The sequence below is a fragment of the Musca vetustissima genome, unplaced genomic scaffold, assembly GCF_032173495.1.
Source record: "Musca vetustissima isolate MV318-11 ecotype Yass unplaced genomic scaffold, APGP_CSIRO_Mvet_v1 utg4395, whole genome shotgun sequence".
NCBI classification, from domain to species: domain Eukaryota; kingdom Metazoa; phylum Arthropoda; class Insecta; order Diptera; family Muscidae; genus Musca; species Musca vetustissima.
The window spans coordinates 534,408-551,614 of record NW_026885219.1 but is presented as its reverse complement, the minus strand read 5'-3'; the positions used below and the strand labels follow the sequence as shown (position 1 = coordinate 551,614).

Below are 17,207 nucleotides of genomic sequence, written 5' to 3'. Positions count from 1 at the left end.
TGAACTTTTTTCTTTAATGAAAGGAACAAAAATCATAAAACATAAATCTAAATGTTGTTCTTATTATTTTTTTTGTTTGTATTGTTTTGTGGTTTCTTCTCTTCTTCTTTTTTTTTACTTTTAAATCTGTCTCAAAAATTAAGCATGTATTTTTTTATTTCAACTTGGTTTGTTGTTCTTGTTGTTGTTATTAGTTTCTAAAGATTTTACTTAGTTTTTTGCTATTTTTTATATTTTTTTTCATCATTTTAGGTCTGTTTGTTTTTTTGTTATAATTTTTTCTTTCATTTTTTATAGTTGTTTTTTTATTATTTGTTTTGCATCTTTGGTTTTTGCTGTAATCTTTTCTGTGTGTGTGTTTTTTATTATTATTTTATTCCATTTATTTTCGTTGCATTATTTTTTGGATTTGAAATAATGCTTTGCGTTTAGGGTTTAGAATTTTTTTGTTTTTGTTTTAAATTTCTTACAGTTGGTTTTTTGTTCTAATTTTTTTTTTGTTATTTGTGTTTTTTCTTCTTTTTTTGTATTACTTAAAAACCTTCCATATTTGCTGTTGTTGTTGCTGCTGCTGCTGTTTTTGTTGTTCTGGTTGATGTTGTTGTAGTATTATTTATTTCATTGTTGCTATTCTGCTGTTGCTGCTTCTGATGCTCTTTATGCTGTTCTTGTTGCTGTTCTGTATGCAGTTTTTGTTGTTGTTGTTGCTGTAGCAATTGCAGATTATCTTGATTAGTTGTTGTTTGTTCTTAATCAACCATCAACTCGAAGTGGACGGATCCTCTCCTTTCTGAACGATCGTGATGGATGTTACGAGCCCAGGCTTTGCATTCAATATTGATTAAGACACCAGCTGAAAGAGCACAAAAAATACAGAAGAGAAAATTAATATTTTGTGTAAATATACATTTTAAATTTTCTGGAAGAAATCAAAATCATGATCCCAATTTTTTTTTTCGTTGCCACAAAACTACTTTCCATGTAAATAAGTTAACAAAGTTTTTTTGTTGTAGTTTCTTTTTCTTTGGTACACATACAGTAACAAAATTCCATTACACTTCGCCGTTGACATGTGATATTAAAAGTTTTCCCTCCCCCTAACCCACCAACTTTTTCGTGGAAAAAAGACAAACGGCAGATAGAAAAAAAGAAAATTTACTATTCAACCTCAATACGATGAACAGCAGCGTGAGTTATTTTGCAGTCAAACATGGATGACACACATACAAGTGCACATATGTATATTGATTTATGTATTCATGGTTGAAAAAGAATTGTAAAAAATCGATATTTAAATATAAAGTGATTTATTTTTAAGAAATGGAGGGGAGAAATCCGGTCATTACTTTACTAAAGAATATTTTTAAAGAACTATCAAAGTGATACAATTTGGGAAGATTTAAATTTTATGTTAAATGCCCAAGTCAAACCGAAGGGACTTCTATAGGGCTTTTCATCACCTATACGAACCACTAGAGAAATCCTCACCTCCTACAGGGACATCTATAGAGCTCCGCACATCCTACACGGACCTTTATAGAGCTCCTTACAGACCTCCCTGAAGCTACTCACTACCTACAGATACATCTATAGAGCTGTTCACAACCTATACGGACCTCTATAGAGCTGTTCACAACCAATACGGACCTCTATAGAGCTCCTCACCTCCTATACGGACCATAATAGAGAAACTCACCACCTATTAAGAGATCCCCACCACCTAAACGGACCTCTATAGAGCTGTTCACAACCTATACGGACCTCTATGGAGCTACTCATCACCTACTGGGATCTCTATTGAGTTCCTCACCACATATACGGATCTTTATAGAGCTTCTCGCCACCTATACGCTCCTATTCAGAGATCCGCACAACCTATACGGACCTCTTCACCCCCGATGTGGACCTCTATAAAGCCCTATCCATTTTTTGGCCTCAGAAGAGCTCCTCACCACCTTTACGAACGGCTATAGAAATCCACACACCCTATATGAACCACTACACAGCTTCTCACCACCTATATGGAGCTATTTAGTTATCCCGGATTCACTACTTATACGGACTTCTGTAGAGCTCCTCACCATACATACGTACTTCCATGAAACTATACACCACCTATACAAACCTTTATAGAGCTCCACACAACCTATATACACACTATACAGCTCCTTACAACCTATATGGAACTGTATAAAGCTCTTCACCACATATACGCTCCAATTTAGTTATCTCCACAACCTATATGGACCTATATAGGCCCCTCACCTCCTATACAGAACTTTATAGAGCTCCTCACGACCTTACGAAACTCTGTAGAGCATCCAAGCACCTATATGGATCTCTATAAAGCTCCTCACCACCAATAAAGACCTTTATAGATCTCCTAAAAACCTATACGGACCTCTGTATAGTTCCTCACCACCAATAAAAACCTTTATACAGCTCCTAAAAACCTATACGGACCTCTGTTGAGCAACTCGAACCCCGATGATGCTCTCACCACATATATAGAGTTCCTCACAACCAATACGGACCTCTGTGGAGCTCATTATCACCTATAGGGACCTTTATAGAGGTCATCACAACCTGCGCGAACCTCTATAGAGATCCTCATCACATATACGAACCTATATAGTTTTTCGAATTTTATATTACGAATTGAATACAATTTTTTTCAATGATATATGCATACTAGTGGGTTTTTTAAATAACATAAACATATATAGTTTCTACGTTGGGCGCCACATTTTATGTTAAGATTTTGAATATTATTTTTAAGGGTTTTCAAATCAATTGCGAGACTAGCCGGTCCATAAGCGTGGATTTTAAAGAATATTTTTCAAGGACTAGCAGATCACTAAGCGTGGATTTTTAAAGAATATTTTTGGAAGAACCATCAAAACCCTAAGGGTGGATTTTTTAAAAGTATTTTTTTTTTTTTTTTTTTTTTGAAGGACTAACAGTTTTATGTGCGTATATTTTATAGAATATTTTGAAAGGCTAACCAGTCCATAAGCGTGGATTTTTAAAGAATATACCGGACCGGTACACGAGCGTGGATTTTCAAAGAATATACCGGACCGGTCCACGAGCGTGGATTTTCAAAGAATATACCGGCCTGGACCGGTCAATAAGCGTAGATTTTTAAAGATTATTTTTGGAAGGACTAACCGGTCCATAAGAGTAGATTTTTTAAATAATATTTTTTGGAAGGGCTAACTGGTCCATAAGCGTGAAGTTTTTGGAAGGACTAATTTAATTTATTTTTTTTAAATTAAATTTGATTTTTTTCTCAAATAAATTTCTGAAATTTAAAACCAAAATGTCCTTATCTAAACATGTCTATTGTAAACCTATGTTAGTTGAAAATCCACAACCAAAAAACAACAACAACTATCACCATCACAACGAAACATAAAAACATTATTGATGTGTAAAAATTTTTTGTGTAAAAACATTTTTTAAAGGATATCCTGTTATGGGTTCTATCTTTTCTGTTCATCACTTTAGCTTAGCTTAAAGCAATAAAAGAAGAACAAGAGCACCAGCATGAGGAGGAAAAAGGAAGAAAGACAGCCAATCCTTTTGTACAATTTTGTTTTAGAAGCGTTTACAAAAAATATGTTGACACCATTCGAATGAAATCAATGGCAATGGACATTTGGAAAAAACCCCACTGACAACCGAGAGAACGAGAGAGAAAGGGGGAGCGGAAAGGGGTTTGGTGTGAAAGTTTCATTTTGTTCTATTCATTCATCCTGTCACTACTTCCTCGAGTCATAATGAAATTTCTGTTCAACTTTGTTCATCTGTTCAAATGCTATTGAACAGAAGGATATAAAAGATAACGTAAAATTGGGGGAGGTGGGAGAAAACCGGTTAGCAAACTTTCGGAAAAGATTTAATTTTGAATAGTTTAAGGTGTGTTCTCTGCGATTTAAATGGTTTAAAGAGGACCTAATCGAGACCCATGTTTTGGAAAAAATTTCTAATTTGAACCCAAAATATGTGTAAAAATTAAGAAAATTGTAAAAATAAACTAAACGCTTCGATATTCTCTGAAAACGTAGCCTGCAAAAAAGGTATACAATACTTTGTGAAGTAAGATTGTAGAATAAGTTAGGAAAATTATTCTGAAAATATCAAGCATATATTTCTGATAGCCTTTGACTATTTGTGACAGCCCCGAGCGAAAATTATCACCATTGAAGTATTGAATTGGCAGAAGCATAATCTTTTACGTTGGGCGCCATTTTCCAATACTATTATCTTTTATAATTTGTCAATAAAAACTGAATTATTTTTTTCTAATAAATTCAAGGCTGGGGATTTGATATTTATTGTATAAATGTTCTTAAAAAGGAGCATACTCTTCTATGTTGGGCGCCATTTGCAAGACTATTACCATTTCTGATAAATAGTTTATAATTGTTGATTTTTTTCTTAAAAAGCCTATGGCTCCGATATTCCTTGAAAAATATCGTTAAATAAGAGCATACTCAACACCCCAAAATATATATTACAGTCGCTCAAAAAATATTGTGGTAGTGGTGTATGCATATTTATTTGCCATATCCTCCCTTAATGGATACTTATAGCTATTAGCCCACTTTGCAATAAATCCTCGCTATCATTAGAAGGCATAGACAAATGAGATTCCTCTTTGCCTTTGAAATGGCCAAATTATTTGTTTTTAGTTTAGTTTTAGTTTCCGCCTATTTTCCGGGCAATTAATGGTCCAATAAATTTAACCAAAAAATAGAAATATGTATATGTTAATATAAATGGTAATTATATACAATTAACAAAAACGATGTTTAGTAAAGAAGCAAAACAAATAACTATGACATAGGAAACAATATAATTTTCTAGGATTTTGGGTTTATGGGTTATTAAAAATGAAACCATAATTCCGTACTAAAAGAAAATTACTATAATAATTAAAATAAATGCTAGGAAATTGTTTTCATTTATTTTTCGCATAAATAACTAAAAAATAAACACACACAACATATTAATCTTCCACTCTACTTAAGTCGAAAAGGAAACACAGAAATCATCAAAAAAAAAAAACAATAACAATTTCCTGAGTTAACTCAAAATCATATGAAAAGCCATACATACGCCCACTCCACTCTCTCCCCTTCCGCCTTCCATCTACTTAACCATTTAAAGTGGTAGTTAAATACCAGAAAAAAAGAAAAGTTGAACTCAGCGGAAAACAATTGTTATATAAAATAAAAAAGAAGAAGAACAACAACAACTGTATCAAAATGTTCAAAACAGGGTGGTGGTGATACTGGAGGTGGTGTTGGTTGTTACGGCTAAAATTTGACTTTTAGCCATGTGCATTTTCTTCGTTTTTTGTGTGGTTTTATTTTTGCTATGAACGTCGGCGTTCGTGGCTTGTATGTACCAGGAATCAGGTTAATATGTCATCATGCATACAATACGTAACACCATCAGGTAAAAAAGTACATACAAACATAAAACGGAATTAAAACGTTTAAATGAAGCAAACAAAAAAACATAAATTAAATTAAATATTTAATCTTGCGAAAAATCATGTTATTTGAAAGAAAATTCTTGAATGAAACATTTATTACCAACGGTAATATTTTTATACCATCAGCCTTATGACTAATAAGGGTAAATACACATTGCTACGACAAAAATGTATGTCTCATCGAAATATTTCTCGTAGACCACAAGTTTCTTTCGACTAAATTTGTTTCCGATTGTTTGAAGTCGATTTGTCCTTTTTGCCAATCTAACAGGCTGGGAACAACCGATTTTATCCCAAATTTGCACATATAGTAATATGTCCTTCAAACTTAAATTAACATATTCTGGTGCCTTCTCCACACATGGTAAAATCGTCGATAAAAATGTATTCGATTTGTGAATCGTGGTCTACAATTGGCAGACCTTAATATTTATTCTTGTCTTAGATTAACTATCATCTCAGATATCTTCCCCATAAAATGTCAATTTCTTGGAAAATTCGGAATTACCCAAATTGCATACAAAAGTCAGGATAAGTGTAATACCCCCACAGGCTGATATATATAATCATAAACCCCAAAGTATGGAACATATTGATTTTCCTCTGTAATTTCTTCTTCCTTTTACTTTATTTCACCCTTAATCGTATATAATTACTATTTATTTGCTATTTTATTGTAATGTATTAATTGACCGAAAAGTAGGTGGAAACAAAATCCAACAAATATGACCATTACAAAGGGGAAGAAAATCTCACATTCTCTATGCCCATTACTGATGACACAAATTTATAATAAAGTTGGCTAATAACAGTATTAGCTCGTTGGCTGATAGATATTTTTAAATCTTTTTTTTAAAGGACTATCAGAAGAATTGATGAAGTAATTTTTTGGAATATTTTTTGGGCTTATACGAAGAGTTTTTTTTTATCAAAATACATAGACATACAAATACATAGACATTTCAGAAGTTTGCATTTTTAAAATATTTTAATAACAAAAAGTTGACTTTTTTAATACATATTTTTGAAGACCACTACAAACATGGATTTTTTAAAAAAATGTGTTCGAAGTCCTATCAAATTCAAATTTTTCGAATAGTTTCAGAATGACTAACACTTTTTATCACATTTGTAATAAAATGGCGCCCAACATATAGATGTGCACTAATCAATTAAATATAGGCATGAAAGATTCTACCATATAACATTCGTCCTGGACTACTAAGTATACACAATCGTAAATGTCATAAAATATAAAAAAAATCGGCGGCCAACTTGAAAACAAAGAATATTTTACATTTATTAAATTTTTCATGCTTCGAGCCTATTTAGCTCCCACTCGAACCATCAATTTATTAAGAATATGGTTCAGGCTTATTCAAGGTTTCGATCGATTTTTTGGGCTCATTGTAGAAGCTTATATGTACAAAGCAAGGTCATTTTAAAATATTTTTTTTCCAAAACCAGTCAAAGCATGGATCTTTTAAAATGATTTTTTAAAGTTTTTAAGAAGCAAGGATTTTTTTTTTTGAAAATCTATTCTATGAGGTTCATGCGTGTCTTTTTGGAATAATCGCAATATGACACTTTTTTTATCACATTTCTAATAAACTGGCGCCCAACATAAAGGTGTGCACTAATAAATTAAATATTGGAATGAAAGATTCGGTAACGGTGCACTCGAAAACGGTTGAAGTGTAATGCGCTACTTATTATTCGAGTCACATAGTAAAATAGAATATACTCGATTTGGTTTCCACCTCGCAGGAGTATTATCGACGAGATTCATTCTCGACGCGAATTTCGGATCTTTGGCTTGGAATCAAATCTTAACGCTCACCTCAAAGCTAAGAAAAATATATTTTCAAGCATTTTTACTTTGGTAAGAAAATCTTGTGCTAAAATTTTTGTGAATAGGTTAAGAAGGACTAGAACTTATTTGTTTAATAATAAATTACAAAGCATCTGTAAATTTAATATTAACATTAAATACATAACTCCAAAATTTTCAACTTGAATTTCAAAATACCAAATAGTTAGCCCCCAACGTAAAAATACGATTCTTGTCAGAAAATTAGAAACATAGGCCTGCATTTAAGGAAGACCGATTATAGGCTTCAATTTTTATACCGTACACAACTATGTTGTCAGGGTATTATAGCTTTGTGCAGCCCCAAAAGTTTGTAACACCGCGAAATATTGGTCCTAGACCCACCTTTATGTATACCGATCGTCATATCTCGACTAGCTGAGTCGATCTAGACATGTGTGTCCGTCCGTCCGTCTGTCCATTATAATTTGTAAACACGATACAGGCCACAGTTATGGACCAATCTTCACGAAATTTTGCATGTAGGTTGGGTTCTGGCCAATGAAGACCCCTGTTGTTTTTGCTGGAGATCGCTTAATATGTAGGGGATGAAATGGACCAAATACTAAATTTTTGTCGGTTTTTCTGGTCGCTCCAGAGGCCGCAATTATAGCCCGAACATCGCGAAATTTTACATGGAGAAGGGGATCGGGCCAAAGAATAAGCATGCCTGTTTTGATAAAGATCGGTCAATATTTAGCGTGTCAAATGGACCCTGACTTTTGTGTGAAAAATTACAAAATTTGTATTATATAGCGTATATATTTACTCCTGAAGGACATAGACCCGAGAAGTTGATAATATATCCAAGAGGAGAGTTTGGCCTTTAAATTGATACCAAATATATTGTCGTATGTACTCGGATGACGGAGTTGCACGTACATATTTTCAGATGCATACGTATTTAGATATTATTTAGTAAACCATTACCACACTGGAGGGCGGAGATATAGAGCTGATTGCTTTGATAGGTTCCATGAGGTTCCAGTTATGGTCAAGGACAACGCCTATAATTTTCGGCGATGATGAGATAATAATTTTGGGATGAAGTGGACCGAAAACTTAATTTTTTGTGTGTTTTCGAGTCGGTGTATAGTCCGAACATCACAACACAACCCACGGTGAAGGGAGGGTGCAAATATCGCGAAATAGTGTCCATGCTCAGAATATAGAACCAAAGAAAGTTAGATTTTCGTCGAAGTTGTGTAGGGTATCATATGGTCGGCTCCGTCCGACTATACTGCTCCGCTCACTGGTTTAAAATAGTTTAAAAAGGACTAGAACTTATACTTTTTTATAATATGGCTCCCAACATAATTAATTAAGGACCTATAAATTTAATATTGGCATGAAATATATCACTCCAAAGTTTTCACCTTGGATTTTGTTGATATTTCAAATAGTTGGCGCCCAACGTAAAAAGTGAAATGCTATACTTCAAAATCGTCAGTCTTTATTGGAAAATATAAAAATTTTAGACATTACAAGCAGTTCACATATCTCGGACATTTTCAGAATAAAAATCTAACGTATTTTAGCTTCCATATTAAAACTAAATAAACATAATTTTTATCAAAGAATTTAGAATGTAGGCCTGAATTTTAATTATAGGCTTAAATTTTCGAGAATAGTTTTAGAAGAACTGGAACTTATGCTTTTAATAATATGGCGCCCAACATAAATAATTATAAATATAGGTCTGCATTTTAAGGGCGAGTATAGGTTTTGATTTTTGAGAATAGTTTTGGAGGAATAGAGTTTATACTTTTAATAATATGGCGCCCAACATAAAAAATTAGACATATATTAATATAATATTGGGATGAAATATATCACTTCACAGTTTCTACCTTGGATTATTATTAGAAGTATCAAAGAATTTGATGCTTCAAATAGTTGGCCCCCAACGAGAAAATTAAATATTATATTTCAAAATCCCAAGTCCTGATTGGAAAATACGTTAGACGTTACAAATAGTTCACATTACATACCATAACATCCAATTTTTGTCCTATCATCAAAATAACTAACATGATTTTATCTGTAATTCTTAATATTTGAATTGGCATCGTGATGCGGATATTTAGAGCAACGTAAACTTAACAAAGGTATCATTTAAAAAAGTAATCTGAAAGCCTTGATAGGTTGTCTACTCGCCAATAAATAATTGTTTACTCAATTTCAATTTCGGGTCCCCACAATTTTCAAAATCTAATTTTATGAATCAGTAAATAAATGTATGTCAATACTTACTTTCGACAGTAAATTGCACAGCAACAATGGGTGGTACATAACCTTCAATATTTTTGAATGGGAAATAGAACCATGGGAAACCCATGCGTGGATAATAGTCACGGGCTTTAATATTTTCAACATCAGCAGGATTTTCACCTTCGCAGGATACCCAGACAACGTTGGTCTGTAATAAAAAATAAATAAATTGAAATAATAATTATTAGAAATAAATTAAAAAAAATATTAGATTAAGGGTCATTGTTTCAAGACCCCATTTTTGAACGGCTGGATTTATTTGGAGAGAATTACAAATTTTAAATTAAATTTTTTTGGGATGAAAAATCTGTAAATCTATCCTAAAAAGTCTCAGAGGTCGACTTTCCTGCCCAAAAAACTTACCTCATGTGGTCTCAAACTATTCTTTTCTGTGATGTGTCGTTTCAACTCAGCTGGCATGTGTTCGGGTACTGTCTTTGTGTCGTTGTAAATTTCAGGAACCCAGTTGTAGATCTATAAGAAAAAGCAAGCATTAGCATTAGCCATACACAAATTTATTATCTAGATTCAGTTACACATACCTTGTTCAACTTGAGGAATATACAGGGTCTGGCAAGATTGTAGCCAAAGTTATTTTCCTCAGTGCAGGGAGCAAATTGAGCACGATCAATGCCACAAACTTTGCCAGGTGGTGGTGGATTTTCAAATGAGCAGTTTACTTGGTTGCCTTTGGGTAAATCATCATAGGCTAAAGTGTTTTCCCAGGGAGGACGGACAAATAAAATTAGTAACTGATATTTAAAATATATATATTTTTTTAAATACTAGTAAAAAAGTATAAAATCAAAATCATACAAAAAATGTGAAATCAAAAATATCCCAAATTTAATTTTATATAAAAAGTATAGCATAATTTTAGGCTTTCAAAAGGGTAGGAATTCGACGAGCATGATATTACTTCTTGGTTAGGTATTTTCATTAAATGCTCTCCATTTCTTCTAGACAATTACTTTCAAAAAAATGTTGTATTCATTTTCATTATACTTACTAAATGAAACCGCTTTCATCGGAACAAAAATTCAAATTTAAAAATAAAACAAAATTAAATTTTCAAAATTAATTTTCCCCACAAAATCAAATCAAAGAAAAAAATCAATACCAAAAACATGTCGATAGTTGTTAACACATTATGGACCCTGGAATGTAAAGGAAGGACGGGCGGTGTGTAGGACTTGCGCTTACCTTTTAAAAATCTGGCAGTTTCCTCAACCCAGTATTTGTAGTTGTCAGGCCTGGAGGATTCATACCACACTAAAGTACTTTCGACATTGACCTCTGGGGGCATTGGCCGAAAACCAAGACCTGTAAAGGAAAAACAAATTAAAGAACAGCAATTAGTAAGGACTTTAAAAAAAAAAACAAAATAAAAAATATAAATATCACAATTAGCAAATATAAAATATGCCCCCACGTGACATTTACATATGAATTAGATTTCCGAAAATACAAATAATCTTCGAACTAATGCTGGCGCCTAACATAATCGCAATTCATCTGGTAACCAAATATAGATCCCAATTGCAAAATACTTAAATCATCGATTAAATTTGTAGTTTGACGCCCACATAATCGCAATTCATATAAATAACCAAATATAGATCCCAATTGCAAAATACTTAAAGCATCGATTAAATTTGTAATTTGGCGCCCAACGTGAATACTTCGCACCTCACTTTTAATTACAAATGTGAATGGACACGCTACACAATTTCCTACCTCGACGTTTAAATAATAAAAAAACGTTGATGTCACAAATATTATTTATAAAAAATGGCGCCCAACATTATATAATGCAAATATGGCGCCCAACGTAAATAACATTTATTTTTCAACCAAATATTCACAATTTTAGTTCTGGGTTGCAAAATAACAAGTATACCTATGCATGTAAAACACTTCTACCAGACACAGACTAATCCCACTTTTATTAAAGGGGTGGGGTGTACGATCCGAAACGACCGTAGTCTTACTCGACCACGGTCTGTCACCTCAGTCAATTGTGTGTGTGTGTTGCAACAACAAATCTTCTTTAAGGTGTAGAAAATCAGAATTTAACCTCTTCTATCACACCGCAATATGGTCCTTTATGCGATAATCAGAGAAATCACTTAGTTTATTTTTATATGCCTTCCTATAACACAAAACATTCCACTTCTGACATTGTCATCCTTACATAACCTAAACTGTAGCAATTCCTACGGCGCTTTAAAGAAGAAATATTAAATATTGAACTCATCAATACGTCTTCTGTGAAATTGCGACGAATCCAACAGAAACACATAGGGCTTCTTGAGAGACTTTTGGAACTATAAGGCTCACATTTTAGTTTGGCCCCTAACATCCCAAAATATTTAATATTATCTGAGAACAACTTAACCAAAAGTTCCTCTGTAAAGTTTAGGAAAATTCACTTATGGAAAATTACTTCCTGACCATGGTATTAATCCATCATATTCTATGTACATGTAACGTATATATCACACAGTGGCGCCCAACGTTTTTTAAGCATGGGTTTTTTATGATTGATGATTTCAAAAAAAATCAGGTTGTGGAGTTCAGTTTTGATTTAAAAAAATATATAGGACTACTTCAGATACTTTTGGAGCTATAAGACACTTATTTTGGTTTGGCGCCCAACATCTTAAAAGTATTTAATATTATCTGAGAACAACTTCACCAAAATTTCCTCTCTAAAGTGTCCGAGAGGCGGATGAAATTTTGACAAAAACTACTTTTTGAATATGATTTTAAAAAATGACATTCTATGTACAAATAATATATATATTACACAGTGGCTGCATGGACTTTTTATGAGTGATGATTTTCAAATAAGTCATGTTGGGTGACTTCCGTCTCATATTGGGGCCAATATCTGTATGCTTATATATTTATTAACTACTCCACCACATTTTGGCGCCCAACGTATCAAAACGTATTATATCATACCCAAAAATCCAATAATAAAATCTTTAATTTCATTTTCAAAACTGAGGTACACGCAAACACATTAATGGCATTCGAACAATTGCATGATAAAGACATACACTTAATCAAAGTGAAATGTTTATAGGATTTAGCCATTTAACTAACCCAAATGTTTGAAACCAAAAATCCAATTAGCTAATTAAATTGCTTTCGCCAAAAAAATAAATAAAGTAAATAAAAAAAATGTGGTCGAAGTAACGCTTTGGCGTCAAAGGTTCATAAAGGTGTGTGTCTACATTTAATAAATAAATTCGAAGGAAATTATGGCGCCCAACGTTATTATATTAATACTAATATTAATTATATTAATACTAATATTATTGTAAAAAGTTTTTATTTACTTACCAGGATTTGATCCGATTAAACCATTATCCAGTGTCCATTTGGGTTTGTCTACTTCCAAAGTTTGATAAAATACAGCTAACATGGCAGCAAAGAATCCAGTTAATGCCGCATAGAATATAACATAAAATATCAGAATTTTCGCTATAAATAGAAGAGAAATGAGAGAAGAAGAAGAAATATGTAATTAATTATGACAGTCATATATTTAGGTATTTAAATTCAAAATTATGATAATTTTATTTATTTATCATTTTCTATTTTTTGCTGATGCCAATGTCATTAAGAAATAAGAAAAAAAAGAAATAAAAATGCTGAACGTAACTGAATTAATTAAATATCATAACAAATTACACCGTAGGCATTAGGTTATTTTAAGCCAAACACGTTCTCCCCTCTCACTTTAGTTATCCCTCCACTCGATTCATGTTTATTTCGCAATTTAATTAACATTTTAACTTTATCTCTTTTAAACACCCAACCCCCGTGGCCTGGGCGGTCTGGGTATTGTGAAGATGTTGCTTTAGCATTTGAATAGCAAATCTTGAGCTTATTTTTATTTTTTTGCTGTTGTTGCTGTATCCTATATGCTATTAGCTTTCTCTATTTTGTCCCGTTTTCGCTTAGAACATCGTAGATTATTTTTTAATGCGATTTTAAATATTTAAATGCGGCTTCATGGCGGTGGTTTGAAGGATTACCGGTTGGGGTGTAAGGTGCAAGAATAGCAATTTAGCTCGATTTTGTAGTAAGCCAATGTCAATATATTTATATTGCTGCTAAATCGAATTATAATTACAAAAGTGGAAAATTCTGCATTCGAAAGGAAATTGATGGTAGGAATAAAAAGATGGAAGTGGCGCGCAAGATTAACTAAAGGATTTCTTGCAATATTCTATGAGAGCTTCTCAGATAATATACATCATTTTTAAGGACTGTCAGAGCTATAAATATTTATTTTGAAATGGCTTCTAATTATTTCGAAGGACTTTTAAGGCAGTAAGCGTTTGGTTTTTAAGTAATTATTTTGAGGGACCTTGAAGGACTTTTAGACCAATAAGCGTGGATTTTCAAAATAATTATTTTGAAGGATTTATAGACCAATAAACGTGATTTTTTTAATAATTATTTTGAAGGACTCATAGGCAAATAAACTTGGATTTTTTAAATAATTTTTTTGAAGGGCTTTTAGACCAATAAGCGTGGATTTTTTAAATATATTTTTTTAAGGGCTTATAGACCAATAAACATGGATTTTAATTTGTTTGAAGGGCTTAAGACCAATAAGCGTTGATTTTTAAAATAATTTTTTGAAGAGCTTTTGGACCGATAAGCGTGGATCTTTTAAATAATTGTTTTTGAAAAATGTAACTTACCTGCTTTGTCCCCTTACCAAAACAATTGTACTGTCAAACAATGGCGTCAACAAACTTTGTGATGATGTGGCTCTGATTAATGACTCTTGGCAAACAGAAATGAAAGTAAAAAAACATGGTGTATTCGGTCCCTCCTTTCTCTTCGGCACACATGCCATTTCCCATACATAACATTTTTGATATCATTTTATTGCTTCATGCCTATAAAAAACGGACCCTTGTCAGTTAGGATATATTGACGTTTATTTCCACTTTCATTTTTTGTTTATTTTTTTGGGCTAAGGACTTTTTTAACATTTCAATTTACAAATAGAAGCGTATGGTTTTCCATATAAATTCCAAACACATACACAAACATGTCAATATTAATCCTTATAAATGGATAAGGGTATATGTGTGTGCCCATCCGTCTATGTTGGTATATGTTTTACATATATATCAGGCCTTTCATATATATGTCAATGTAATTAAGAGTGATTGAAAGGTCATTTCGTGCAGGAAATTGTCTTTTCGTAAATGTGTTTGTGTGTGAGTGCCCTTATTGTCATTTGATAGATGTGTGTGTGTGAGTTTGCCTAGCCATTTAGCCATTATATCTAAACAAAAAATGTCCTTATTTTGTTGTTCAATAAGGTGAAGGAGGGGAGCGCAGGTTTGTGAAAGGCACAGAAAGGTCTGATTAACAATCACTTTGTTAGGCAAATATTGTTGCCCTTCGGGTACCCTAAAGGTGGTTGGGGTAATGGAGAGATAGATTGTTAGGCAATTAATAATTAATTAAAAATAAATTAAGGGCTATTTAGTGATTAGAAGCTCATATGAGAGAAGAGAAACATAATAAGCATGGAGGGATTTTTATAATATTTTTTTAAAGGATTTCTGGGTGAATAAGCGTGGATTTTTAAAGGACTTCTAGGTCAATAAATATTAAATAATTATTTTGAAGGACTTCCCAACCAATAAGCGTGTTTTTTAATAATTATTTAGAAGGACTTTCTGAGAAATAGGCGCGGATTTTCAAAATAATATTTTTGAATGACTTTCTGAGCAATAGGCGTGGATTTTCAAAAGAATATTTTTGAATGACTTCCAGAGCCATAGGCGTGGATTTTTAAAATAATATTTTTGAAGGACTTTCTGAGCAATAGACTTGTATTTTTTAAGAATATTTTTGAATGACTTTCTGAGCAATAGGCGTTGATTTTTTAAAGAATATTTTTGAATGACTTTCTGAGCAATAGGCGTGGATTTCTTTAAGAATATTTTGAATGACTTTCTGAGCAATAGGCGTGGATTTTTTAAGAATATTTTTGAAGGACTTTCTGAGTAATAATCTAGGATTTTTTTAAGAATATTTTTGAAGGACTTTCGGAGTAATAACCTAGGATTTTTTAATACTTATTTTTAAAGACTTTTATAGGATTTTTTAAAATAATATTTTTGTAGTACTTCTATAGATTTTAATGTCTTCCATTTTTTCAAATTTAATTCTGAAACTCTCCAAAAATATAATCAAAATAAATATCCTCTTTCCAATTTTTTTCTGACAAGGATATTCAATGACAAGTTCGAGTTGATTTATAACAGTTACTAATAACAACAACAGCAACAACAAAAAACGTTGGATATAATCCAATGATGAACATATATTAACACGATTAGAGTGGGGCAACATTGTTGTTTGTCCAACAACAACAACAACAGAAAAAAAGGAACAAAGCCCACAAAAAATCCTCAAACATGTGACGTAATTTCTAGAAGGGGCAAAAGGAACAAACAACCAAAGACCACATATACATACACAATCATCACACCATAAATGCCAGAAGGCTGGCAGCCGAAAAAAAACAGGACCTACAACAAAGCCATCGAAATTTGCTGGCTGGTTGGTGGTTTCGTGTCGCTGTTGTTGTTTTTTCTGGGTATGTATAAGTCTCACGCATTAGTAAGTTTATATAAGAGATTTCTTTTCGTTATGTTGAAAGGTGTGAGGAAGGAGGGAAAATTTTTTCCAATATATCCACAAAATGCCAATGCGCAGGTCCTTACGTTCCTCTTTTTGGGGTTTCACAAAATAAATTGAAAAGGGGAAATTTGGATTTTTTCCTATTTTCAGATAATAAAAATATTTTTTTTTTTTTGAGGAAATAAAATCCTTATTTTTATGCTTTTAATTAAAATATTCGAAAAGTTCATTAAAGGATTTATTTAAACCACAAAAATTCTTAGAGATTGTGTTTTGTTGAAATTCGTTTGCCCTCTTTTTTTACCGCACCTTTCTTTGCTGTGAGTTTCTGTGTGTGTGTATGTGTAACAACGAAGCTTCAGTAAATGTCAAAGTTCATAGCAAATATACAGCTGATATAGATTTTTCCCCCAGGTTTGCTTTTGCTTCATCTTCGCTATTCGCTTTTCTTTCTTGCCACTTCCTTTCTGTTTTTGCTCTCCCATAAAGCTAAGGATTCTGGTGCTAGGCCACATTTAAAGTTATTCCATATTTTTTGCCTTTGTTGTTGCATGGCACAACTTGAGATTTTTTTTCTTATTCTTTTGAGGTCATTGTGGATTTCAAAGTACTTGCAGATTTAGTTTTCCTAGTTTTTGTTTCTTTATTCTCTGGAGTTTGCCTGTGGCCTGTGACCACCATTAGTTAAATTATATTCTACTCCTGTGTATCCTGTGTACGTGTCCAAGTGTTTTTTGATGTCACTTAATGGCCTACCATGCTGAGCTCTGAACATTTAACGTAAATCAATTGACTTAATGTTCATGTTATGGTGGCGGACATGATGCACCAAGGGGAGCCGCAATGTGACACTTTGCAGAGTCACAGCAA

The 17,207-nt window shown here is 32.6% G+C and overlaps 1 protein-coding gene across 1 annotated transcript in view; it reads right to left on the bottom strand.

The window, feature by feature from the left end:
- Positions 1-371: 371 nt before the first annotated feature.
- LOC133332356 (sodium/potassium-transporting ATPase subunit beta-2) overlaps positions 372-17,207 on the bottom strand; it is a 37,368-nt gene continuing 20,532 nt past the window's right edge. Inside the window, exons 2-7 of the mRNA XM_061540753.1 lie at positions 12,999-13,139; positions 10,851-10,970; positions 10,190-10,356; positions 10,011-10,121; positions 9,630-9,795; positions 372-853 (exon numbers count right to left, since the gene is read on the bottom strand). Of these exons, the coding sequence (XP_061396737.1) occupies positions 750-853; positions 9,630-9,795; positions 10,011-10,121; positions 10,190-10,356; positions 10,851-10,970; positions 12,999-13,139 (809 nt within the window). The 3' untranslated portion in view covers positions 372-749. The remainder of the gene's footprint in view (positions 854-9,629; positions 9,796-10,010; positions 10,122-10,189; positions 10,357-10,850; positions 10,971-12,998; positions 13,140-17,207) is intronic.